The sequence below is a fragment of the Dicentrarchus labrax genome, unplaced genomic scaffold (assembly GCF_905237075.1).
Source record: "Dicentrarchus labrax unplaced genomic scaffold, dlabrax2021, whole genome shotgun sequence".
Classification (NCBI taxonomy): domain Eukaryota; kingdom Metazoa; phylum Chordata; class Actinopteri; family Moronidae; genus Dicentrarchus; species Dicentrarchus labrax.
Window position 1 is genome coordinate 399,440 of NW_026136715.1, and position 27,108 is coordinate 426,547.

General features: G+C 40.9%; 1 protein-coding gene across 2 annotated transcripts in view; it reads right to left on the bottom strand.

Annotated features, from left to right (window-relative positions):
* The window catches only part of plxnb3 (plexin B3), a 100,286-nt gene that overhangs the window by 32,986 nt on the left and 40,192 nt on the right, over positions 1 to 27,108 (bottom strand). For both annotated transcript variants that reach the window (XM_051426672.1, XM_051426673.1), the window contains 7 exons: positions 14,629 to 15,051; positions 9,848 to 10,571; positions 8,117 to 8,296; positions 4,915 to 5,043; positions 4,684 to 4,784; positions 4,432 to 4,564; positions 3,865 to 4,024 (listed from right to left, as the gene is read on the bottom strand). In XM_051426672.1, coding sequence (XP_051282632.1) covers positions 3,865 to 4,024; positions 4,432 to 4,564; positions 4,684 to 4,784; positions 4,915 to 5,043; positions 8,117 to 8,296; positions 9,848 to 10,571; positions 14,629 to 15,035 — 1,834 coding nt within the window. In that variant the 5' untranslated portion in view covers positions 15,036 to 15,051. The remainder of the gene's footprint in view (positions 1 to 3,864; positions 4,025 to 4,431; positions 4,565 to 4,683; positions 4,785 to 4,914; positions 5,044 to 8,116; positions 8,297 to 9,847; positions 10,572 to 14,628; positions 15,052 to 27,108) is intronic.

Genomic DNA, 27,108 nt, shown 5'->3' on the forward strand with positions numbered 1-27,108 from the left:
CAATGAATCAATCAATCAGTTTGTGTCAACTAAAAATGTCATTAAAACAGTAGTAAAGTAACTACAGTTAAAACAAGTATTCTGTTGTCAATATAACAGTAATAAATTATTAAATATAATATATAATATATATAATATTAAAATATATTAAAATTAAAATAAAATAGATAGTGTGAGTGTGTTTGTGTGTGTGTGTGTGTGTGTGTGTGTGTCTGTGTGTATATATATATTACAAAACAACAAAAAAACCAACAACAACTAAAACAATCTATTTTATACATTTATCAGAGTTTCCACTGGTCGTCCTCAGTTCGTGGCATGAGGAGACATATTTTGTTGCAATAATTTGACTTTTTGGCATTTCTCCCAGTAAATAGGGGAGTTTCTGTGAGTCTGATATAAATTCGAATTCGGGGGAAAATTTGGGAAATGTTTGGGAATTGTTTTTGTCTCAAGATTTTATATTTAGGGCATGAGGTTAGAATGGCAGCTCTGTCTCTACCTGTCCTCTGTCACACTGGGAGCAGAGTCTCTCCTCTTCTGGTAGCCAGTTCTGTCTGTGGCGACCCTTTTCTATGGCCAGGCTGTGTTCACTCAGTCTGTACATTGTCAACATTGTTCTTAGTTCAGGACATTTTATTGTGCTCAGGTAATTTGCCAGTGTGAATTCACTTTTTAGGGCCAGATAACATTGTAATTTACTTTGTGATGTGGTCATTTCTTTCCAGTATTCAATATATTTTTCTTTTTGCTTGTTGATAATTTGGTTTGGTCTGATTGAGTTGGTGTTGCTGTCCTGAGGCTGTTGGGGACATGTTACTGCAGAGAGCCTCAGGACCAGCTGGCTGAGGGGACTCTTCTCTGGTTTCAGCTCCTGGTATGTTAGGGCTTTGTGATGGTATGTCTGGGGGTTAACTGATTTTAAGTGATTGTAAAATTTAATTGATCTTTTCTGTATTTTTAGTAGGAGGGGGTATTGACCGAGCTCTGCTCTGCACAGATTATTTGGAGTTTTTCTCTGCACCTGCAGGATGCTCTTACAGAACGTGTGGAAAGATTCTATGATTGTTTTGTCCCATTTATCAAATTCATTATTTAGTTTTGGTCCCCAAATTTCGCTGCCATGTAGAATTATTGGTTCTAGTACAAATTGGAAAATTTTAAGCCAGATTTCGATTGGAATATAGATTTTAATGTTTTTCTTTATTGCATAGAAAGCTCTCCTTGCTTTGTCCCTCAGATCTTTCACAGCCATGTTGAGGTTTCCTGTGTATGTAATGTTGAGGCCAAGGTAAGTGTAGTTTTTTGTATGTTGTAATTTAGTGGTGTCTAAATAGAAATTGTGTGTAACCTGATTTCTGTATCATTTCTGAAAGATCATTATCTTAGTCTTTGCTGTGTTTACTGTCAGGGCCCAGGTCTGACAAAATCTCTGCAGGAGATTAAGGTGCTGCTGCAAACCGTCTTTAGTAGGTGAGAGTAGGGCTGCTCGATTATGGAAAAAATCATAATCACAATTATTTGGGTCAAAATTGAAATCACGATTATTCAAACGATTATTTTTTTAAACTTCAGAAACATGCTGCATTTAGTGGACATTTGTCAAAAACACTTTGCAAGGAAGTCCTCAGTTACACTTTCCTTTCCCCATAAACATTTGTAAGTCTCCGCGTTACCTGTTCAAACGAAAACAACGTGACAGGAGTAGACTGCAACTAGTGTCGCGACCACCGGCGCAAGTATAAATAGTTAAGGCACTCTCTTGACTTCACATTGTCGCGCGACAGGTCGGGAACAGCGAGTATACCGAGCGCATGACTCATGTGCAGTGCATGCTGTGGGGGAGGGACGGAAATACGCATGCTCGAAATACGCAGACTGGGGCTGCATCCCTGAATTGGGACACAGCTTTTTTCTATACAACGTTTCACAACAGAAAATGAAAAAATAATCGTTTCCCCCACGATTTTATTAGTGTTGAGATCGTTTGATAAAATTTTGATTAATTGAGCAGCCTTAGGTGAGAGCAACACTAAGTCATCTGCATATAGCAGACCTCTGATCTCTGTGTCGTTCAGGGTGAGGCCAGGTGCAGTGGAACGCTCTAGTTGGTTCGCTAACTCATTGATATATAGATTGAAGAGAATTGGACTGAGATTGCATCCCTGCCTCACTCCCCAGCCCTGGGAGAAGAACGCTGTTTGTTTGTTTCCAATCTTTACGGCACATTCACTTTTTGTATACATGTTCTTAATCAGATCATATGTTTTTCCTCCAATGCCACTTTCAAGTAGCCTATAGAAAAGGCCCTCGTGCCAGATGGAATCAAAGGTTTTTTTGAAGTCAACGAAACATGGATATACCTTTCTTTTCTTAATTTTTAATTCTTGATCAATTAAAGTCTGGAGGGTAAATATATGGTCCGTTGTGCGGCAATTTGGCAAGAAGCCAATCTGGCATTTATGCAGAATATTGTGTCATCAAGAAAGTTGACAAGTCGTTTATTAATGATGTTGCAGAATATTTTTCCCAGGTTACTGGAGACACATATTCCTCTGTAGTTATTTGAATCATATTTATTTCCGGATTTATGAACTGGGGTTATTAAACCTTTGTTCCAGATGTCTGGAAAAGCTCCAGTTGACAGAATAGTATTGAATAGTTTTAGTATAGCCAATCTGATTTTATGGTCTGAGTATTATGAGGATTCGAGGGATTCCTCAATTTCACAGAGCTGGTTCTTGCTGTGTTTTTCTTTCCTTGTTTTTAGGGTGTACTTGTATTGTTTCAGAGTGGCCTCATATTGACAGCGTATGTTGTGGTTATCTGGGTCTCTATGCTTTTCATTTGATAATTTCCTTAAAGTTTTCCTTAGGTTTTTGCATTCAGTGTCAAACCATTTGTTATTGTTCATTTGTTGAGATTTTGGTTTGGAGGCTTTCAAATTAGACAATAGAGCCAAATGAGGAAAAATTGAATTGATTTTGTCCACAGCAGAATTTACACCAGAATTATTGTGGGGAAATGATTCAGTTAGAAATAAATGAGTTAAATCATATATGTTTTGATTTTCCAGTGCCTTTTGGTACGCCCCCATGCTGTCAGGGGTCCATCTGTATGAGTATGTGCTGTTAAACAGTTCACAGGCACTAGGGGCTCCAGAGTTAGACTGGGCCCTTTTCAGATAGATTGTGATTTTGCTGTGGTCTGAGAGGGGTGTGAGGGGGCTGACTGTGAAAGCTCTGAGAGACATTGGATCTAGATCTGTAATGAAATAATCTACCGTACTACTGCCAAGAGCTGAGCTGTAAGTGTAGCGAGTCCCCTCGTAGCCTGCCGTTGACTATGTACAGACCCAGTGTACAGCAGAGCTGTAAAAGCTGCATACCGCTTGAATTAGTAAGCTTGTCAAAGCTCTTTCTAGTGGGACATTCAGGGAGGGGGAAGCAGGTGCTTCCAGGTAAGTGTAAGTGTCTCCCTGGGTGTTCATAGTGTCAGTCAAGTCCCCACAGAGTAATACATTTCCCATGGTTTTATTATGGTAATTTACTCCTCAAGAATAGAGAAAATATCTGGGTTGTAGTAGGGGGATTCTGATGGAGGTATATAGATGGCACACATGTAGACATGTTGCTCAGCACAAATAATCTTTTTGTTAATTTTCAACTATATATATATAAGATTCTTCTTTTTTAATAACTGTGATGGACTGGCTCAGTTCTGATTTACACCATATAATCATGCCTCCTGAATCTCTGCCTTGGGTTATTGTGGGATGTTTTGTTGATGGTATATTGTCACAGGAAGTCAAAAAATCTCAACATCCTGAAACATGACTGAATCCAAAACAACATCACAACTCACCACTTCCTGTTAGCATGGATGGGAGGAGCTCCGGTGCAGGTGACTGACAGGTGATGCTGGTTCCTGTGACGGTGGCGGGCTGAGGTGGGAGGAGCCCGAAGACGCAGGACAGAGACTCTATCTCAGTGAGGGCGGGAAGCTGGATGACTGACAGCGTTACCTTAAAGGAGACAGAGTCACATACTGAGGTTCTCAGGGGCCATGACTGCTTTCTGTAGTTCTATATCCTATTGACCTATTATATTAAATATCATAATATATATATTATAATATTTAATCTAAATATATATTAAATATATATATAATATATTATAATATATATGTATATTATATTTCCATCATATTCCGCTCAGCTTGTTTTCAAATATTTCTGTTGTTTAGTGTTGGTTTGTCTTTTTAATTCAGTAATAAATTGTTTGTGATTTGATCAGCGAATCTCCTTCGTTATCCACAGTCACCTCCTGATACTACTTTTATTATTATTATTATTATATTAATGATTTCCACAAAGAGCAGCAGTCGATAAAAATACGATCAATGATCAGTACTTTCTTAAAAACCGAGTACCAGTGTCTGCTCGTCTTTGCTGTGATTGGCTGGCTGCAGACTCTGCACTGTCACACACTGATTGGTCGGGTCAAAGCTCCAGAGCCAATGGTTGGGCTGCATGTGGCGCTGACACAGCTGTTTACGGGAACATCTGGACACAACAAATAAAAACAACAACCTTTATTTTAAAATAATGACTGACAGCTGTGATCAAAGTCCCAATAAAGGATCAATAACAAGGAAAACACAGGAGTGCCCCATCAGACCTACCTTCCCTCCAGGACACACCAGCCACAGTACGGGTCCCTGACAGCGAGACAGGACTGACAGTCTGTCTGTCTCTCACAGGATGACACAGGAACCTTCGACAGCTGAGAGACAGACAGGATGCAGATCACATGTCAGTCAGTTAGAACTTAATAATAATATTATTGTTGTTATTATTAATAACAACAACAATAATAATAATGATAATAATAATAATAAAGTAAACAGACTCACCCGGCTGTTGGTTAAAACATAAACGTGCTGCTGACTGTCGTCCAATAGGAGGTCAGCACTGACGCTACTGCTGCGGTCCACCAACAGGCTGCCGTACAGATCTCCTGTCCTATCAGAGTCCACCAGCAGCTGCACAACACACACACACACACTTATCACCCTCACAAACACCACAGAAGAAGAAGCTGAGCGGAAACTGCTGTAGTAACAAGCTGCCACCATGTGGAGCTATTCCTCTATAATATGAGCAGTGATCAGCTCCATCATACAGACATACTGTGAGGGTCCCCACCCACAGGTTGGGACCCACTGATCTAGCTCACAGTCTGTGTTGGTCCAACATTTCTGTTCCTCGTGACCAGTAAAAGGCTTAAAGTATATATTATATATATATATATATATAATCTATCTAATATAGAGATATTGATCAGAGACCGAGGAAGAGGCGGCGATCGAACACCAACGATCACGTTACTATCCTGGTAGTAGTAGCAGGTTACTACTACAGGTTGTTATCAGGAGTGTCATGTGATCACTGATCTGTTTGTGTTCAGTAAAATGGCTGCCAGCCTGTACACAGCGCTGACCCACAGTGTGACCAACACTGTAAACTACATATAGATTAAATATAATATAAAGTTAATGAAGACATCTTTTAACTTTCATTGACCTCTGCAGACCACAGTCTATAAACTATCACACTATCTGTACATGGGTTGCCAGCTCTACCAACTGAGCTAACCGGGCGATCAGTGTATATACTGTTAGTGATCAATATATCAGTCTATATAATGTTGATCGGTGGATATTGATGTGTGTATTAATTATTAAGAGCAGTCTCTGCTGTTTATCTCTCTGAGGCTCTGAGGCAGGATTAGACCTCATTAACACACTAACACTGCTGGATCGTTACCCAGAGTGCACCTGGGGGACCTATAACCAATGAACAACAACAGTCTGAGCACGCTCCCTGGTGAACGACCCCCCCTCCCCCTCCTCGAATCAACCCTCAAGCTAAACGGCTGTTAGTCATTGTGTGAGTGTGTGTGAGTGTGTGTGTGTGTGTGTGTGTGTGTGAGTGTGTGTGTGTGTGTGTGTGTGTGTGTGTGTGTGTGTGTGTGAGGGTGTGTGTGTGCGTGTGTGTGTGTGTGTGTGTGTGTGTGTGTGTGTGTGTGTGTGCCCCTCTCCCAACGTACTGTAACAAGGAGGGTTGAGGACATCGCAGGAAATCTGGAGCTTCAGCTGAAGAACAGAACGGTCAACTTTGACTATTTTTCCCTGGCTTTGGATGAGAGCTGCGATGTACGTGACACTGCCCAGTTACTCATCTTATTACGTGGGATAACTACAGACTTTAAAATCACGGAGGAGCTGGCAGCCATGCAGTCAATGAAAGGGACAACCACTGGGAGTGATTTGTTCCCGGAGGTAAATGATGTTGGACTAAAGAGAATGCAGGACAAAGTGACACAAATGGGCATTTTGACTTTGTATGATACATCAGGAAGTGTTGCGTAAGTCAGTGTTAAAAATGAACCATGTTGTTGATGTTGTAACTAAAATAATTCACTTCATCATGGCCAGCGCATTGAATCACAGTTTGTTGCACTTTTGGAGGAAAAGGAGACTAAACATAGTGACATAAGCTACCACATAAGCTACCATACAGCTATCAGCTGGAACCTGAGAGAAGAGATTCATGAGTTCTGTGTGAAGAAAGGAAATGACATCCCCAAGCTTTCAGATGCAGACTGGATGGCAGACCTTGGTTTTGCTGTGGATGTGACTGCACTAATGAATGAACTAAATGTCAAACTGCAATGCAAGGGCAATTTGTGCATGAAATGTACAGCGCACTGAAGGCTTTCATGAGAAAGTTGCAGCTTCTCTCAAGCCAAATAGAGGACAACATTCTCACCCACTTGCCAACACTGAAGGAAGCCACGCCATCAGCCGATCACAGGTACTCAGCCATATTAGAAGCACTGCATGGTGAGTTTTCACGGCGATTTCAAGACTTTAAAACAGTTGAGAGTGAAATGCACATGGTTTCTTCTCCCTCCACCTGCAGTGTGGATAATTCACCCAGGGATGTTCCTGCAGTCTGACACACTTCTGGCAGAGCGCTTTAGCTCTTCCCTCAAAAGGAGAACTTTCCACAAATGCGGAGGCATGCTCAGAAGATTCTAGTCCTCTTTGGATCTACCTATGTATGTGAACAGACATTCTCAGTGATGGGGCACCCGGTTAGCTCAGTGGGTAGAGCTGGCGTCCCATGTACCGACCTGCGGCCCTTTGCTGCGTGTCATCCCCTGTCTCTGCCCCCCTTTCCGTCTATCTTCAGCTGTCACTATCATAAAAGCAATAAAAAGCCCCAAAAAAACATTCTCAATGATGATGTTCAACAAATTCAGATACAGATTCTCCATCACTGATGATGACCTCTCAGCTGTCCCTCACATATCCACCTCAGACATTCAGCCACATTTCAATGCACTTGTTCAAGCCCAAGACAGACTGGATTTTTCCCACTGAACAGGTAAAATGAACTGAAAAACATTAAAAGCACTTTTTGTATAAAGTTGACCAAATGCTTATCTTTAACATACTGCAAAACACCTTCTCAGTATTTGTGAAGATTAACATGTTAAAAATAAAATGAAACACTGATGTAATTATTGTTTTTGTTTTTACTACTCATGACTTCTATAGGAATATTTTCCTATTTGACCTACACGACAATTTTATATATTTATATAAATATTTACATCCTTATTCTTCTGATACCCAGCTAATCAAAATATATAATTTACTGCTTTTTAAATGGGAGAAAATTAATATTGAGCAGAATTAAGTTCAAGTTATTGTTGGTTAAAATTAATTGCCCACCCCTGGTCTAGACCGAACTCCTTATAACATTATTTACAGAGACCCAACAGTTCCCACCATGAGCAAGACCTTGGAGACAGCAGCAAGGAAAAACTTCCTTTTAAGAGGCAGAAACCTTGGACAGACCCCGACTCTAGGTGGGTGGTCGTCTGGCTCGACCAGTACTGTCACATGTATTGATCAGATATTCACGTTTTCATTAATTTAGAACAGTGAACAGTTTCACTGGGACTAATTAATAGGTGTCTTACATCAGCAGCCAATCAGAGTTCCCCCAGGCCGTGGTTTAAATACAGTATATACTGTGTACTACCTTGTGCAGTCGTCCCTCTCTGTCTCCCAGGAAGGCAATGGTGTGTCCCGCTTCTGTTGCCGTGGTGACAGCAGTCAGCTGGATGGTCGAGGTGAAGGTGGGCGTGGCCTCGAGCGGCACAGCACTGGCGATGGGGTTTGGGGTGTGTTCCCCCCCACAGGGGTACTCTGAGACAGAGTCCTTATGGAGAGAGACAGACAGACATGGTAATGTTAACAGATAAATTAAGTTAGCTTATATTTTATTCTTTCTGAACGTCACAAACTGAAATCTTTTTACTATCAGCATGTTCAGTATTTTTTTATTTCTATAAACTTCTATTGCAATTTAATATGTGTTTATCTATGTTGTGGGGATTCGCCTTCCTTATGGGGACAAAAATCATTGAACTTTAGAGTGAAATAAGTTTATGTAATGTCCTCCGCAGTGTGTGTGTGTGTGTGTTATATGTGGGTCAGATCAGTTGAACCAGCTGTGTGTTTTGAGTGACAGCTGTCTGATGATAAATCCAGCTGCTGAAGATAAAATCTCTAATCCACTCACACACACACACACAGTATTAAGGTCAGCAGTGAGACAGATGTGGCCATCGACAGGTTCTTAGCGAACCAGCTGCTAATCTATGATGACATCAGATGTAAACTGTGATGTCATCAGATGTCCCACTTGGCTGCTGACTGAGTGCAGTGATAAATCAATGTCATTAATTAATCCTTAATGTTATAAGGAGTACGGTGTAGACTTGCTCTATTTGAAAAGTGTCTGTTATGAATCGAGGCTATACAAATAAAACTAAATGGAATTGAATCATCTATCAACTCTCATTGACGATGATGTGATTGAGTTTTTCTCATGTAACAGTGGAACAATCATTTGATAATTTAATGAAGATTAAAGCTAAGGCTTCTATATGTCAGGAGGAGTACAAGGAGGAGTACAAGGAGGAGTACAAGGGGGAGTACAAGGAGTACAAGGAGGTGTACAAGGAGGAGTACAAGGACAAGGAGGAGTACAAGGAGGTGTACAAGGAGTAGTAGAAGGGGGAGTACAAGGAGGAGTACAAGGAAGAGTACAAGGGGGAGTACAAGGAAGAGTACAATGAGGTTAGTGCTGTAGATACAGGGAAGCCATCATTGCTGAAGATACAGGGCAGAGGTCAGTGTTGTGGATACAGAGCATTGGTAAATGTTGTAGATACAGGGAATAGGTCAGTGCTGTAGATACAGGGCAGAGGTCAGTGTTGTGGATACAGAGCATTGGTCAATGTTGTAGATACAGGGAATAGGTCAGTGCTGTAGATACAGGTCAGAGATCTACACTGTCCATTTGATTCATGTAAAATATAACAATGATATTTTTAATATTGACTTTTTTTTGTCTTTTGGACCAATGTCTCTTGAACATGTCGGCTGTGGTTCAGGAGTTAGAGCAGGTTGTCCATTAATAAGAAGTTTGGTGGTTGGATCCCCAGCTCAGGAATCAGGAACAGTTCCTGCTGGGACTCTTTCAGAAGTTGTGGTGGCAGCAGCAGATGCAGCAATCACACACATTTTTCTTCTTTAAATGCAAATATTAAAGTTCTAAATATGATTGTAATTTAATTTCCAGCGTTCAGTCTACACACTACAAGCAACAGGACAGTGACTGCAGTTCACTGCACGGCCACTGGTGGCACAGTTGACAACAGTATAATGAGAGTATAGAAAGTTTAATATGTGTGTGAGTGTTTACCTTTGGTAATGTCAGACATTTTGATGACACAGCATATTCAATGTATGCCTCTTCCTTTCGACTGGGGCCTATTCCTCCGTTTGTATAACACGCTTCCTGCGCTCTCTGAAGCTTGTCGTCAAGGTCTGCCATCCCATAAACACAGAGCGCTGAGCGATCAGTCGGTACAGGTGTGGAAGCTTGTCCTGCCGCCATGATGATGAACAGTGCAGGTTTACCTGAGTGGTTTCCTAACCACGCTCCCTGAGCCAGGTTGTACCCACCGTTGCACTTCAGCGGCACCTCCACGTACGAGTAGAAGCTGCGGTCAGAGGTGCAGAGCCGGGAGGCATAGGTCTGGTACTCCTTCTTGTGCCGCCGCGAGAACAGGAAGTAGACGTGGTTGCCATGGGTGACGGCCTTCACAAAGTGGTTGTTGTACTCTGAGTAACTTCCTACAACGAGTTTCCCCAGCTCCTCCTCCTGAGAGAACGCCTGGCGAGACGGGACCACCGGGAACAGACGCCGCGTTGTGATTGGTGGGATATCACCGGGGCCTTTACTGGTGTAGCCTCGACCAACTAACATCAATCGCATGATGCCACCAGCCCCGCCCCCTTCCTGTTTGTTCTCTGTGGTTATCACCACGGCGACAGTGGAGACTCGAGGGTCATTGGCGGCGACATACTGAGTGTCGACGGGGTTGGAGGTCTGATAGATGAGCTGAGAGATGTTGGTCAGACTCCTGCAGGAGCAAAAAAACAGGTCCATGTTAACAACATGCTAACAGGCTAACATCATGCTAACAGGCTAATATGATGCTAACAAAGTAACATGATGCTAACATTAAGCTGACAGGCTAACATGATGTTATCTAGATAATGTGATGCTATTGGGCTAACTTGATATTTGATATTAGTTTAAGTTTTCTTGAACAGTCTCTTTATTTTCAACGATATGATTCGACACAAATCTGGGTTCTTCAGAAATCTTCATGTGACAATTGAAACTGATCCAAATGATTTTGTTCATTAGAGGTTTGATAAAAATGTTGGTATATATTTAATACATAGATTTTTATTACTAGTTTTATAATATATGGTTATGATAATTATTAATCAGGCCAGGTTCTATAGGGGTGCAAAATGATGCATTGCAACCCCAGTTTAATATTTTGCATCGTCTGAATAATAAAATGCAGCGTGAGGACTGTGCACATATCCATATCTACTAGGGATGGGAATTGATAAGAATTTAACGATTCCGATTCCATTATCGATATTGGTTATCGATCCGATTCCTTATCGATTCTTTTATCGATTCTCATTGGGTGAGGGAATAAGTACAAATTTGTTTGTTTGTATTAACTCGCTTTAATATCTGATCAGAAGACACAGCACAGAGTATACACAAATTATGTGTAGCAACCTCAGAACAAACCTAACAGTAGGTGAGCTACTTCTCAAAGTAAAGTCCAGGGACCCATAGCCTAGGGCAGTGTTTCTCAACTAGTATGCCATGGCACGCTAGTGTGTGCCTTGAAAGATTATCAAGAGTGCCTTAGGATTAGGAAATTGTTAATTTTCACATGAATTGGCCCAGACAAAAAAATAAATGTTTGGCTTTTTAAGCCCAACTGCCATTATGTGCCATAAAAACTAAAAACACAGACTGAAATAGGGTGGCCATTTCCTTCACGTCAAAAAGGAGCACACTTTGCATACACGGGGACGCGCAAGCAGATAATACGAGGAGTATATTAGCCTTAATGAATCCACCCTCCCAGTCATATTAATACTCACATTCCTCGAGGCACCGGCCGAGGAGGTGGAGTGGCAGCCATATATGATTTGAGCGTTTTAATGGACCCTGAACCTAAACTAAATTATAATTCATTTGAAAGCCTTGTTCTTAGTCTTTCTCACCCAAACTGGAAAACAGCCAGTTCTATTTGTTATAGTGTACCGCGCTCCTGGACCGTACTCTGATTTTATATCTGAATTCTCTGAGTTTTAATCAAGTTTGGTCCTTAAATCAGATAAAGTAATTATTGTAGGTGATTTTAATATTCATGTGGATGTTAACAATGACAGCCTTAGTAACGCATTTATATCATTAATAGACTCAATTGGCTTCTGTCAGAGTGTAAATAAACAAACTCATTGTTTTAATCACACTCTTGACCTTGTTCAACCATATGGCATTGATATTGAACATTTAATAGTCTTCCCACATAATCCTTTCCTATCTGACCATTATTTAATAACTTTTGAATTCATACTACTAGATTATAAGCCATTAGGCAAAACTTCCTACAGCAGATGTCTATCTGACAGTGCTGTAGCTAAATTTAAGGAGGAGATTCCATCAGTGTTTAATTCAATGCCATGTCTAAATTTAACAGAGTCCTATAACAACTTTAGTCCCTCGGAAATTGATAATCTTGTCGATAGTGCTGCAGGCTCACTACGATCAACATTAGACTCTATCGCTCCTATAAAAAGGAAATTATTAAAACATAGGAGACTAGCACCGTGGTATAACCACCAAACCCGCCAGTTAAAACAAATAGCTAGGAAATCTGAAAGATAATGGCACTCTTCCAAATTATCAGAATATCGCTCAATTTGGTTAGATAATCTTAAAACTTATAGAAAGGCCCTCCGTAATGCCAGAGGAGCCTATTACTCAGCACTAATAGAAGAAAATAAGAATAACCCTAGGTTCCTCTTCAGCACTGTAGCCAGGCTGACAGAGAGTCACAGCTCTATTGAGCCACATATCCCCATACACTTAAGTAGCAACGACTTTATGAGCTTCTTTTATAATAAAATTATTACTATTAGAGAGAAAATTAATCATCAACTGCCATCAACAGTTATCAGTGGCTCTCCAAGTTCAGGGACTTTTACTAATGTAAACTCAGATATATTTGATTTTCTGCTATCAATCTTCATCAGTTAACTTCAATCATTTCTTCATCGAAGCCATCAACCTGTCTATTAGACCCGATCCCAACTAGGCTGCTTAAAGAAGTTGTTCCCTTAATTGGCACTTCTTTACTGGATATGATTAATCTTTCTTTATTATCAGGATATGTACCACAGACCTTTAAAGTGCGCTATACAAATAAAATTGAATTGAATTGAATTGAATTGGTTAAAGTTAATAATGACCTTCTGATTGCTTCTGACAATGGACTTGTCTCTGTACTTGTATTATTAGATCTTAGTGCTGCATTTGACACCATTGACCATAATATTCTTTTACAGAGACTTGAGCATCAAATTGGCATTAAAGGAACCGCACTAAGCTGGTTTAAGTCATATTTATCAGATCGTTCACAGTTTGTACATGTTAACAATGAATTTTCAATAAATAATACAGTTAGTCATGGAGTTCTACAAGGTTTTGTACTTGGACCAATACTATTTACTTTATATATGCTCCCTTTAGGCAACATTATTAGGAATCACTCCATTAACTTTCACTGTTATGCAGATGATACGCAGTTATATCTATCGATCAAGCCCGATGAAATTAATCAATTATCTAAATTACAAACATGTCTTAAGGACATAAAATCCTGGATGAGCTGCAATTTTCTGATGTTAAACTCAGAAAAAAACGAAATTCTTGTTCTTGGCCCCAAAAACCTCAGAGACTCACTGTCAAAAGATATAGTTACTCTAGGTGATAAATAATAATAAATATACAAGATACAGCTCATGACAACGTGCCTTTCCAATTCTGATTACATAGGTCTAATAAACATCATACAGAAACTGTTCTTAATGTTTTTATCTGGATAGATAAAGGCTAACATTACATTCTCTGTCACTGAGAGCTTGATTGACAGCCTGGTGGTGAGTGTGTGTTGTGGGAATCAACACATGGATCATTTGAATATTAAAATTAGCCATGTGTTGATAGGTCAGGACACAAAATGTAACCAATGAAATTACTTATTTTGACACACATTTTTAGTATAATAAGTATAATAATTTTTGTGCAGAAAAATGATCATGTCATTTAAAGTTACCTTCGGCATTGATAACAGATGGCGTCCCGTTAGCTCCGCTGCGGCTTGACTCACTTGTGTCGCTAGATAGTAGTGTATCAAACACGCGACAGTCCTGCAAATGAATTGCATGCTGTGTGGCCAAATGTTTCTGCATATTGGAGGTATTTCCCCCCTTTGATGAAATGGAAGTGTTGCAAGTGACCGTATTGTCGTCTTTTCACGTGATATGTAACCAAACTTTAGAGCGGTTCTGCATCGATACCATGTTCGCTGCGTTCTGAACCAAAACAACTCAGCGCGTGTGTCATCACGCATTTGCAATAAGCGGAATCGTTAAGCAGGCACGCTAGCGGTTCCAAGGAATCGATTCACTGGGCACCGGTTCTGAAGAAGAACCGGTTCTCGATTCCCATCCCTAATATCTACGTGCTGTAAATTAATCTATAGTAATCTTTCTATGTGAATCTATCCCCGTTAAACACATAAGATTTAGTAGCAGTGTAGAGTTGAATGAACAGCACAAATAACTGAAATTAAAATCTCTAAAAAAAATATACAATATTTACTCAAATAAAAAGTTTGAGTCTTTGAATATATGTGTGTCAGAAACGTGCCTCATTACTAGAGAAGGACCCCCATGCCGCTCTAATCGGCACCCACAGAATTTTGTCTTGCATGATGCTGCTGTCTCCACTGTGAGTGTCAGTAAATCAAACAGAACATAACACAGGTACAAGTACAGGTAAAGGTGCAGGTTCAGGTACACAGACGGCATTACCTCTTGTCACAGATACCCTGGTAGAGTGACCCACAGACAATCAGACTCACTGGCTCTGCCCCCTGCCCCGCCTCCAGCAGCAGCAGTTTGTTGTGGTTGTGAGTGAGCGTGGCCGAGGGGCAGTCCTGTGGCACGATCGGTGGGAGGCAGTCTGGGGAGTCCAGGTGAGGGCCGGTCTTGACATGTGACGTCACTTCCAGGTCAGAGGTCAGTTGGTACAGATGGTCAACCCCACCCACATACAGGTGGCCTAGCCCCGGGTACAGCACCAGGTGAGACAGGGGGGCGCCGTGTAGCTCCACCCATCGCACAGAGGGGTCAGAGGTCGCAATGACATCAGCTGGGTAAGAAGGAGGGGGTAAGAGCAGGAGGAAGAGGAGTGATGGGGGAATGGAGCAGGCCAACATGGCAGCTCCTCTTTACCTGTCACAGGTGAGACAGAGAGAGACAGACAGACAGACAGACAGGCAGACAGAGAGAGAGAGAGAGAGACAGAGAGAGAAACAGACACAGAGAGAGACTATTGTTAATTGCTTTGGTGATTCAATTCAGTTCAATTCAATTTTATTTGTATGGCGCCAATTCATAACAGAAGTTATCTCAGGACACTTTCCAAATACAGCAGGTGTAGATCGAACTCCTTATAACATTAATTACAGAGACCCAACAGTACCACCATGAGCAAGACCTTGGTGACAAGGGCAAGGAAAAACTGCCTGTTAAGAGGCAGAAACCTAGGACAGATCCTTCGGCTCTAGGTGGGTGGTCGTCTGTCTCGACCAGTTGGGGTGAAAGAGAGAGAGAGAGAGAGAGACAGACAGACAGATAGACAGACAGACAGACAGGTGCACAGCAACAACAGTAGCAACAACTACACTAATAGTAGTGACTGATGATAATGAACATGACAACAGCAACGATGGGGGACAATGAGCAGTGACAACAGCAACAACAGTAACCATAGCTATAATAATAGCAATAATATTAATAACACTAATATCAGTGATATTGGCAATTGTAGTCAAGCAGGACCATGGCAGGAGGCTTCACCAGGATCCATGAGAACCTACGAGACGAGACAGCACAAGAACTCCGGGGAAGAAGTGAAGTTAGTAACATGCATTAATGCAGTACTTCTCAAATAGTGGGGCGCGCCCCCCTGGGGGGGCACAGTGAGGTGTCGGGGGGGCGCGAAAGGAGGAGGAGAGATGGAGAAGTTTTTGACAGGAGTAAAAACAAAAATGGAGGAGGCGTCAGAGGCAAGAACAGTAAGTGATTGTATCTGGCATAAACCTAATAAGACCAGGAAATATGACGAAGCCTACATAGCCCTGGGTTTACCGTGAATACGGTCGGAAATGAGGAAAGACCTGTGTGTGTTTTATGTTTAAAAACTCTGGCAGCGGACAGCATGAAACCAAACAAATTAAGACGGCAATTGGAGACCTTACACCCCAGTTATGTCAATAAGCCACTGGACCTTTTTCATCGAAAGCTCAATGAGTATCGCCAACAGGCCGGTAATTTTGTTAGCGCGGCATCAGTAAATAAAAACGCACCGTTAGCCTCGTACAAACCCTGCCACATCGCAAGGTGCAAAAAACCATCACACAATAGCAGAGGAGCTAATACTCCAGCAGCATTGGACATGGTCACAATCATAGGTGAGGAATGAGACACTGAATACTGTCCCTCTCTCCAATGACACGATCGGGAGACGTATATCTGACATTTCAGACGACCTCCAAAAACAACTCACAGAACATCTAACAGATAAACATTAAATATAAGTAATAATGTTGCATATTTTGCACAAAAACAAAAAAAACAAATGTTAAAAAGTCATATACCTTTTTGAAAAGGAATAAGCTTATGAAGCTGACAAGTGACCAATGTTTACAGTTTAAAAAAGTTTTGAATGTTATTGTGTTAAGTCTATAAAAATGCACATCCCAGTTAATCATTTGCACTTCTCTGTTTTGAGAATCACACAGACTGAGCAGTCTTGTTTAAATGTTACAAACTGAGTTAATAAACTGAACTTGGAAATTGTTTTTAGTTGTTGCAGATGTTATCTCAGCTCATTTTATTAATCCATTTTGATAATCAGGTGATTGTATGCAGAATGCTGGTGCTAGCAACTCAAACAGTGGTTTGTACAAATAAATAAATAAATATTATCAGTTTCTCAATAGTATTAAAATTCAGGGGGGGCGTGAAATACTTTCTGTCTTCTAGAGGGGGCATGACAGAAAATAATTGAGAACCACTGCATTAATGGGACATAAATGAGTGCAGAAAGAGAGAGAGAGGAAGAGAGGAGCTCAGTGCATCATGGGAAATCCCCCAATAGTCTAGGCCTATAGCAGCATAACTAAGGGATGGTTCAGGACTCACCTGATCCAGCCCTAACTATAAGCTTTATCAAAGAGGACTGTCTTAAGCCTACTCTTGAATGTGGTGAGGGTGTCTGCCTCCCGAACCACAACTGGAAGCTGGTTCCACAGGAGAGGAGCTTGGTAACTGAAGGCTCTGGCTCCTGTTCTACTTTTTGAGATTATAGGAACCACAAGTAGCCCAGCATTCAGAGAACGTAGTGTTCTAGTGGGGTAATAGGGTACTATGAGCTCTTTAAGATATGAAGGGGCCTGACCATGAAGAGCTTTATAGGACAGGAGGAGGATTTTAAATTCTATTCTACATTTTACAGGGAGCCAGTGCAGAGAAGCTAGTACAGGAGAGATGTGATTTCTTTTTCTAGTTCCTGTCAGTACTTGTGCTGCAGCATTTTGAATTAATTGGAGTGTTTTAATGGAGTTATTGGGGCAACCCGATAATAAAGAGTTGCAGTAATCCAGCCTTGAAGTAACAAATGCATGGATTAGTTTTTCTGCATCTGTCTGTGATAGGATGTGTCTAATTTTTGTAATATTACGTAAATGAAAGAAGGCAGTCCTAGAGGTCGGCTTCATGTGGGAATTAAATGACAAATCCTGATCAAAGATAACTCCAAGATTCCTGACAGTGGTGCTAGAGGCCAAGGTAATGCCATCTAGAGTAACTATATCTTTAGACAGTGAGTCTCGGAGGTTTTTAGGGCCAAGTACAAGAATTTTGTTTTTTTCTGAGTTTAACATCAGAAAATTGCAGCTCATCCAGGATTTTATGTCCTTAAGACATGTTTGTAATTTAGATAATTGATTAATTTCATCGGGCTTGATCGATAGATATAACTGCGTATCATCTGCATACCAGTGAAAGTTAATGGAGTGATTCCTAATAATGTTGCCTAAAGGGAGCATATATAAAGTAAAAAGTATTGGTCCAAGTACAAAACCTTGTTGAACTCCATGACTAACTGTATTATTTATTGAAGATTCATCGTTAACATGTACAAACTGAGAACGCGCTGATAAGTATGACTTAAACCAGCTTAGTGCGGTTCCTTTAATACCAATTTGATGCTCAAGTCTCTGTAAAAGAATACCATGGTCAATGGTGTGAAATGCAGCACTAAGATCTAATAATACAAGTACAGAGACAAGTCCATTGTCAGAAGCAATCAAAAGGTCATTATTAACTTTAACCAGAGCTGTCTCTGTGCTGTGATGAACTCTAAATCCTGACTGAAAATCCTCAAATAAACTATTGTTATGTAGAAAGTCACACAACTCTTTGGCGACTACTTTCTCCAGAATCTTAGAGAGGAAGGGGAGGTTTGAAATCGGTCTATAATTGGCTAAAACCCCTGGGTCAAGAGTGGGCTTTTTAAGAAGGGGTTTAATTACAGCTACTTTAAAGGACTGTGGTACATATCCTGATAATAAAGAAAGATTAATCATATCCACTAAAGAAGTGACAATTAAGGGTACAACTTCTTTAAGCAGTCTAGTTGGGATCGGGTCTAACAGACAGGTTGATGGCTTCGATGTAGAAATTATTGAAATTAACTGATGAAGATCAATAGCAGAAAAACAGTCTAAATATATATCTGAGTTTACATTAGTTAAAGTTCCTGAAATTGGAGAGCCACTGATAGCTATTGATGGCAGTTGGTGGTTAATTTTCTCTCTAATAGTAATAATTGTATCAGCCTGGCTACAGTGCTGAAGAGGAACTTGGGGTTGTTCTTATTTTCTTCTGTTAGTGCTGAGTAATAGGCTCCTCTGTCATTACGGAGGGCCTTTCTATAGGTTTTAAGATTATCTTGCCAAATTGAGCGATATTCTGATAATTTGGAAGAGCGCCATTTCCTTTCAGATTTCCTAGCTTTTTGCTTTAACTGGTGGGTTTGGTGGTTGTACCACGGTGCTAGTTTCCTATGTTTTAATAATTTCCTTTTTATAGGAGCGATAGAGTCTAATGTTCTTCGTAGTGAGCCTGCAGCAATATCAACAAGATTATCAATTTCGGAGGGACTAAAGCTATTATAGGACTATTATATGTTATATTCAGACATGGCATTGAATTAAACACTGATGGAATCTCCTCCTTAAATTTAGCTACAGCACTGTCAGATAGACATCTGCTGTAGGAAGTTTTGCCTAATGGCTTATGATCTTATAGTATGAATTCAAAAGTTATTAAATAATGGTCAGATAGGAAAGGATTATGTGGGAAAACTATTAAATGTTCAATATCAATGCCATATGATAGAACAAGGTCAAGAGTGTGATTAAAACAATGAGTTGGTTTATTTACACTCTGACAGAAGCCAATTGAGTCTATTAATGATATAAATGCGTTACTAAGGCTGTCATTGTCAACATCCACATGAATATTAAAATCACCTACAATAATTACTTTATCTGATTTAAGGACTAAACTTGATAAAAACTCTGAGAATTCAGATATAAAATCAGAGTACGGTCCAGGAGAGTATTAATATGACTGGGGGGGTGGATTCATTTAGGCTATGATAACATGTTTTTGTTCATGCCAAGAAAACTCATTGAATTGAATTGAGAGACAGAGAGACAGAGAGACAGAGAGAGACAGACAGACTGAAAGAGACAGACGGACAGAGAGAGAGAGAAAGAGAGAGAGAGAGAGAGAGAGAGAGAGAGCAGCATCCTTACAATCACTGATAAAATAAATAGAAATTTTTCCTAAAAAATAAAACAATGAAACCCAAAAACAAACAAACCGTAACCTACAATCCCCTACAGCCAGCACCACTCATTACATTATGTAATACAGTCTTTGGTCTATGTACAGCGCCCCCTACAGGCAGCACCACTCATTACATTATGTAATACAGTCTTTGTTCTATGTACAGCGCCCCCTATAGGCAGCACCACTCATTACATTATATAATATAGTTTTTGTTCTACGTACAGCGCCCCCTACAGGCAGCACCGCTCATTACATTATATAATACAGTCTTTGTTCTACGTACAGCGCCCCCCTACAGGCTGCACCGCTCATTACATTATGTAATACAATCTTTGTTCTACGTACAGCGCCCCGTACAGGCTGCACCATTCATTACATTATATAATACAGTCTTTGTTCTACGTACAGCGCCCCGTACAGGCTGCATCACTCATTACATTTGTTGTTGTTGTAACAGTTGTTTTAAAAAATTAGAAATTAATTAATTTCATCATTATTTAATTGAATAGAAGTTATTCCAATAATAATGATTATTAATCAATCTACAGTACAGACCCCTCTCAAAAAGGGATACCTGAGGCTACATCTTATGAATTTGGGGTCCTTGACAATATATATGTTGAGACTCACCAGCTAACAGAGTCTGAGCTCCTCAGGCAGGTCGATCCAGAGCCGAGCAGTCTTGACAACAATGACCAGAACCTGGTTTTCTTAAAACCACTCAGGTTGAGGTTGGAAGCTTTAATGAATGCTGTAATGGAACTGTTTGATCTCTCTGAAGGACCTCAGTGAGGAACCACAGCGGTTTCTGAAAGTCACATCATTTGTAGAGTTTATGGTTTAACTGTGAGTTTGTCCTGTGGGGGGCGCTAGAGGAAACATTTAAAGGATTCATCCTCTGGAGATCAGGTACATTTCAATCTGATACATGATAGATTAATAAGAATTGAGAGCTGAAAGAAACCAGTTTGACTCCAGTTTAAAAACCTAGTCAGCTTCCACTCTGTCTGCGTTGCCATGGATACGGGTGTGTTGCTGTGGCAACATTACTACAGGCAACTACATTTTGACCGTCAGATGAAAATTGTGAAAGCAGCAAAATATTTTATTAATAACTTCAGAGAGACAGAAGAGTGCAGAGAGCGTCACCTGCTCAGGTAGATTCACAGAGAAAGTATCATTTCAGTTAGACCAACGTCAGCTCAGCACTCTGCATTACGACTGACCTCTGCGTCTCTCTGAAACAAGATTCTGGATTTAAAGGAAACTTTATATGACTCAGCCCCCATTGTGGCAAAAGCTGGTCTCAATACTGTTGTCAGTATAAATGTCATTTAGTCAACAGATACCCGAAACTGAATCAATCAATAGTTACAAAATGTAATGATAATGTAATGAGTGGTGCAGCCTGTACGGGGGCGCTGTACGTACAACAAAGACTGTATTACATAATGTAATGAGCGGTGCAGCCTGTAGGGGGTGCTGTACGTAGAACAAAGACTGTATTATATAATGTAATGAGCGGTGCTGCCTGTAGGGGGCGCTGTACGTACAACAAAGACTGTATTACTTAATGTAATGAGCGGCGCTGCCTTTAGGGGGTGCTGTACGTAGAACAAAGACTGTATTATATAATGTAATGAGCGGTGCTGCCTGTAGGGGGCGCTGCACGTAGAGCAGAGACGGTATTATATAATGTAATGAGCGGTGCTTCCTGTAGGGGGCGCTGTACGTAGAACAAAGACTGTATTATATAATGTAATGAGCGGTGCTGCCTGTAGGGGGCGCTGTACGTAGAACAAAAACTATATTATATAATGTAATGAGCGGTGCAGCCTGTAGGGGGCGCTGTACGTCTGTATCCAGTATTTCTTTGAAATTTTCTCTCTGATGCAAAAACACCATTCATCATCCTCTCTCTTCCTCTCTCTCTCTCTCTCTCTCTCTCTCTCTCTCTCCTGTTTAACTCGTGCTCACTCTACCCTCCCTTCCTCCCTCCTGTTGTGTGTTGGTTCAGACTGAAACTCTGTTTAACTGCCCCAGTGCATGCTGGGAAACACCCAAAGAGGCCTCAGGACACACACATACACACACACACACACACACACACACACACACACAGTGTAATACATTTCCATGGTAATACTGAACATCCACTGTCTGTCTGCCTGTCTGCCTGCCTGTCTGTCTGTATGGTAATAACTTCCTCCTTCAGCCTGAGAGAGAGGTTCATCTATAATTCATAGGTCTGACAGACAGACAGGCAGGCAGAAAGACAGGCAGACAGGTACTCAGACAGACAGGTAGACAGACGTTATGAAAAGCACGGCAGAGGTGGGGGGTGGGGCGGGCAGTTTGGGAGGCAATGGAGCATTAAAGTCAAAAATGAGGAGAAAATAAATTCATGTTTCATCTCCTGAATTCAGAACGAGCCACACCCAGTGTGTGTGTGTGTGTGTGTGTGTGTGTGTGTGTGTGTGTGTCTCTGTGTGTGTGTGTGTGTGTGTGTGTGTGTGTCTGAGTGTGTGTGTGTGTGTGTGTGTGTGTGTGTGTGTGTGAGTCACAGGGTGAGGTGAAAGGGCAAACATCCATTGTTAGAGCTCTCAGTGTTCTCCTGGAGACGATTAACAAACTGTCTCTACTTCAGTGTGTGACAGCGACCACAGTGACAGGAGTACAGCTCTGGTAGTCAGAGCTAACAGAGCTAACAGAGCTAACAAACCAGCTGTGAGCCACTGCTGTCTCAGTGTCCGCGCTGGTAAGACTGGAGCTTTTATAGTCACTAGAAGCACATTCACTCTGTTCTAACGTTAGCTAAGCTAGCGGCTCAGAGAGGCTAACTCTCAGGTGTCTGTGGCTAACAGCTATGTAGCAGCTGCAGACGTTGGTTTTATAGCAGGTCAGTTGGTGATGTCACCTGACTGGAGATCAGCCAATAGAGAAACTAAACTGTAACAGCCGGTTTCAACCAGCAGAGGGCGCTGTGCAGTTCATTAGCAAATATATAGAATTCAAATAGTTGCAACTGAAATGTCCTGATTTGGACCTGAATCCATCAACAACACTAAATACACACATACAGACTTAAATAGTCATTTTTGTTGTTGGGTGAATGTGGATTCTTCACGCCTTCTTGTTTTCATATGGAGAAAGTTGATAAGTGAACTTAAACCGAGAATCTGTTTTCATCTGACCTCCTCTGAGTTCCTGCTACTGGCCTGTGAGACGTTATAGCAGAGCTTATATGTCAGTAATATGATGAGCCAATGCTTATTGGTATCATATCAGCATATATATTATCTATAAAGCAGAACTAATAACATCTTGGTGAAAGCAGCCTTCTGCTGGATCAGTCTCTGATCTTCTGAACACCTGGAACCTCCTCTGATTGGCTGTCAGGTGTTACATCGAAAGTTTAACCTCCAGGTGTGTGAACCTGTATGTAACCACAGCAACAGGACAGATGCTGCAGGTGTGTCTGCAGAGAGACATTCAGCAGTTTACTTTGAAAAGCCCCCCCCCCAACCATATGTAAATGAAGGACAGGCTGCTTTCAACACATCAAGCTGCTGATTACAGGCTGCCTTACCTCAGGCTCACACACACACTGTAACACACTGTAACACACTGTAACACACCTCCACCCCCAAATTATCTCTGCTGCTGACTCTTCAAAGACTCACACACACACACACAGCTGTGGTTCTTCTCTTTGTTCAGCTCCTCTTCCTCGCTCTCGGGGACTCAGTCTCTCTGTGTCCTACTTTCCATCTGCTGAGGAACCTCTGAGCCAGGCAGCGACAAACTGACCCCCACACATCTGATCACACAGTAGGTCTCATTCAGGACCACGACCCGGTGCTGGTGGACCCTCCAGATGGGCGTGGTTCCCACTGATTTATTGCTGAAACGTCACTGAATGATGTCTGGATTCGTTTTTAAAGCCAAAACTGTTCACATGGACTGGATCAGGACAGTGTGTCTCACTTTAGAGTACTGCAAGCAGTGATGATTGAGCCCACCAAGCTACGTCACAGACGCCGTTCAATGCACAGTAACAAAGAGCACAACCTTTAATCATGAGATGATATATTGATCCAATCAATTCTCTAGGACGGGTTTATTAAAATACAAAATCGCCCACTAAATTGGCCAACTTCCTATTGGGTCTGTGGTATAGTTCCAAGAGGCTTTTTTGTTTGTCTGGTCCTGATACACATGCATACCGACTTTCATACATATTGGTAAAACTCAGGGGTTTAGGGGGCGCTGTTGAGCCATTTTGAGATGGAAACAACTGGATCAGGAGAACAGCTGCACATTCAGACACTGCAGCCAGAAGAAACATTTTACATATTGATATATCTAAAGACCACACGTCAACTCTCCAACAGTGAAAGCAAAACATCTTCCATTTACTATTAACCTCACCACCACTCTAAACAGTCCTCCAACCAACCCTCCAACCAGTCCACTAACCAGTCCTCCAACCAACCCTCCAACCAGTCCTCCAACCCATCATCTGACCAGTCATCTAACCAGTCCTCCAACCAACCCTCCAACAACCAGTCCTCCAACCATCCTCCAACCAGTCCTCCAACCAGTCCTCTAACCAGTCCTCCAACCAACCCTCCAACCAGTCCTCTAACCAGTCCTACTTCCACCTGTCTCTGTTTCTTTGTTTTTTCTTTCTTACTGTTTCTTCTTTGTGTTTTTTTCTGCTTCAGGATTATTTTGTCATCTGTTCTGATTTATTATTACACACACACACACACACACACACACACACACACACACATAAACACACTTCCCTGGTGAGCTCATGAATATTTGTTGGTGCTCAGAGAGACGAGGACGGTTTGATATCATCAAGGCAAACACACACACACACACACACACACACACACTCACACCCACACACACACACACACACACACACACACACACACAGATTCATACACACACACACACACACACACACACAGTTGTCATATAAAAACAGTCACTTCTTTGTGTGTGTGTGTGTGAGTCACACAACTTGATCATCATCATCATCATCGTCGTCGTCTTCCCCACAGGAAGTCAATTTGTTGCTGCGGTGACGAAGCTCATTGCCGCAGGGACAAAATAAGCGGTTTAAACACAAACATCCCACACTGTGTTATTAACATGGTTACCATGGAGATGGAGGGGTGTGGCAGTAGGCGGAGGGGGTTCATTGTCTGACGGCGGAGGAAGAGGACGACGCTGAGGTGAAGAAAAAGAAGAAGTTTGAACCAAGCCTCCAGGAAGAGAACCGTGTAATGACAACGACGGCGTCCGTCATGGCGTGCTGCAACCCAAACAGACTTTTTCCCATAATGCACTGAGAAAGAAGAATGAAACGACTGGTTTCACTGTCAGAATTTGATCAGCAGATTCAGTCCAATAACGTCTGTAAAGAGAGCAGTCAGTCACTTTACCCACTAAAGTTAGCAAAGGGCTAACAGGAAGTTAGCAAATGGCTAACAGGAAGTTAGCAGCTCTTCCTGTACAAGATCCATTTTATACCTGGAGACTAAACTTCTGTCAGCCTCAGCTCACTGGCAGAGTCTGAACTACTGGGAGGGTGAGGGCCAGAGCCGACCACAGTCTGTCTCTCTCCCTGTCTCTCTCTCTCTCTCCCTGTCTCTCTCTCTGCCTGTCTCTCTCTATAATCCAGTCATCAGTTAGTGTTTATTGTTGTCGAGGCCGTGGAGCTGCTATTCCTGTCCGTCTATAATCTGGATTAGAACCAGTTTGTATTGACAGATGTAAACACAGAGCGCAGTGTGTTTGACAGGAGGATGGGATCAGAATAAGAAGAATTTTAGAGATAAAGAGATTTTCCTCAGTTGAATCCAGAAGATCAGAATAATAAGAGAATAACAGCAGATCACAGAGCAGATTAACAGCAGAGGCACGGTCCTCCCCGCAGGAGTCTAAAAATATCTCAAACTCATCGGAGTTTACACACGTTTTATATCCCACATCGCTGACTGAGCAGCAAGTCAATCCTTTTGTTCTGAGTGAGGAGGCTGAAGGACCGACACACCATCTGATGGATCAATACGGGAATTTACTGCAGGTTCTCATAACCTGTAAGAACCAGGAAGGTTCTATGTTCTGCCTCCTTTTCACATAAAAGGCTACAAACCAGAACCTTGTTACCAGAGTGTCGAATTACTGCACCAATCTATAATCAATCTTTAATCAATAAACAGTGTCTAAACTCTAGAGCTATGTTTTATATGGAGTTGATTCAATCAATAATCAATAATCAGTGTATAAACTCTAGAGCTATGTTCTATATGGATCTGATTGAATCAATAATAAATAATCTATAATCATTGTATAAACTCTAGAGCTATGTTCTATATGGAGCTGATTCAATCAATAATAAATAATCTATAATCCATGTATAGACTCTAGAGCTATTTTCTATATGGAGCTGATTCAATCTATAATCTATAATCAATAAACAGTGTATAAACTCTAGAGCTATGTTCTATATGGATCTGATTGAATCAATAATAAATAATCTATAATCAGTGTATAAACTCTAGAGCTATGTTCTATATGGAGCTGATTCAATCTATAATCTATAATCAATAAACAGTGTATAAACTCTAGAGCTATGTTCTATATTCAATCAATAATCTATAATAAGTGTATAAACTCTAGAGCAATGTTCTATATGGAGCTATTTTTATTATCTACTTTTATTTTACTGTTATTTTACTGTATTCTACTGTTATTTACTGTATTCTACTGTTATTTTACTGTATTCTACTGTTATTTACTGTATTCTACTGTTATTTTACTGTATTCTACTGTTATTTACTGTATTCTACTGTTATTTTACTGTATTCTACTGTTTTTTTTACTGTATTCTACTGTTATTTACTGTATTCTACTGTTATTTACTGTATTCTACTGTTTTTTTACTGTATTCTACTGTTTTTTTTACTGTATTCTACTGTTATTTTACTGTATTCTACTGTTATTTACTGTATTCTACTGTTATTTACTGTATTCTACTGTTATTTTACTGTATTCTACTGTTATTTACTGTATTCTACTGTTATTTTACTGTATTCTACTGTTTTTTTACTGTATTCTACTGTTATTTACTGTATTCTACTGTTTTTTTACTGTATTCTCCTGCAGAGTGTTCTGCAGAAGCAGAAGCAGCAAGTTCATCTGTATGAAACCTCCACAAACTGAATACTGATCACTGCAAATATGAAATATTAATAACTACAAGACTTTGATACTCAAACACTGCAACACACACATACACACACAGAGTGAAGGAATTAGCATCAATATCATTAACGCCCATCA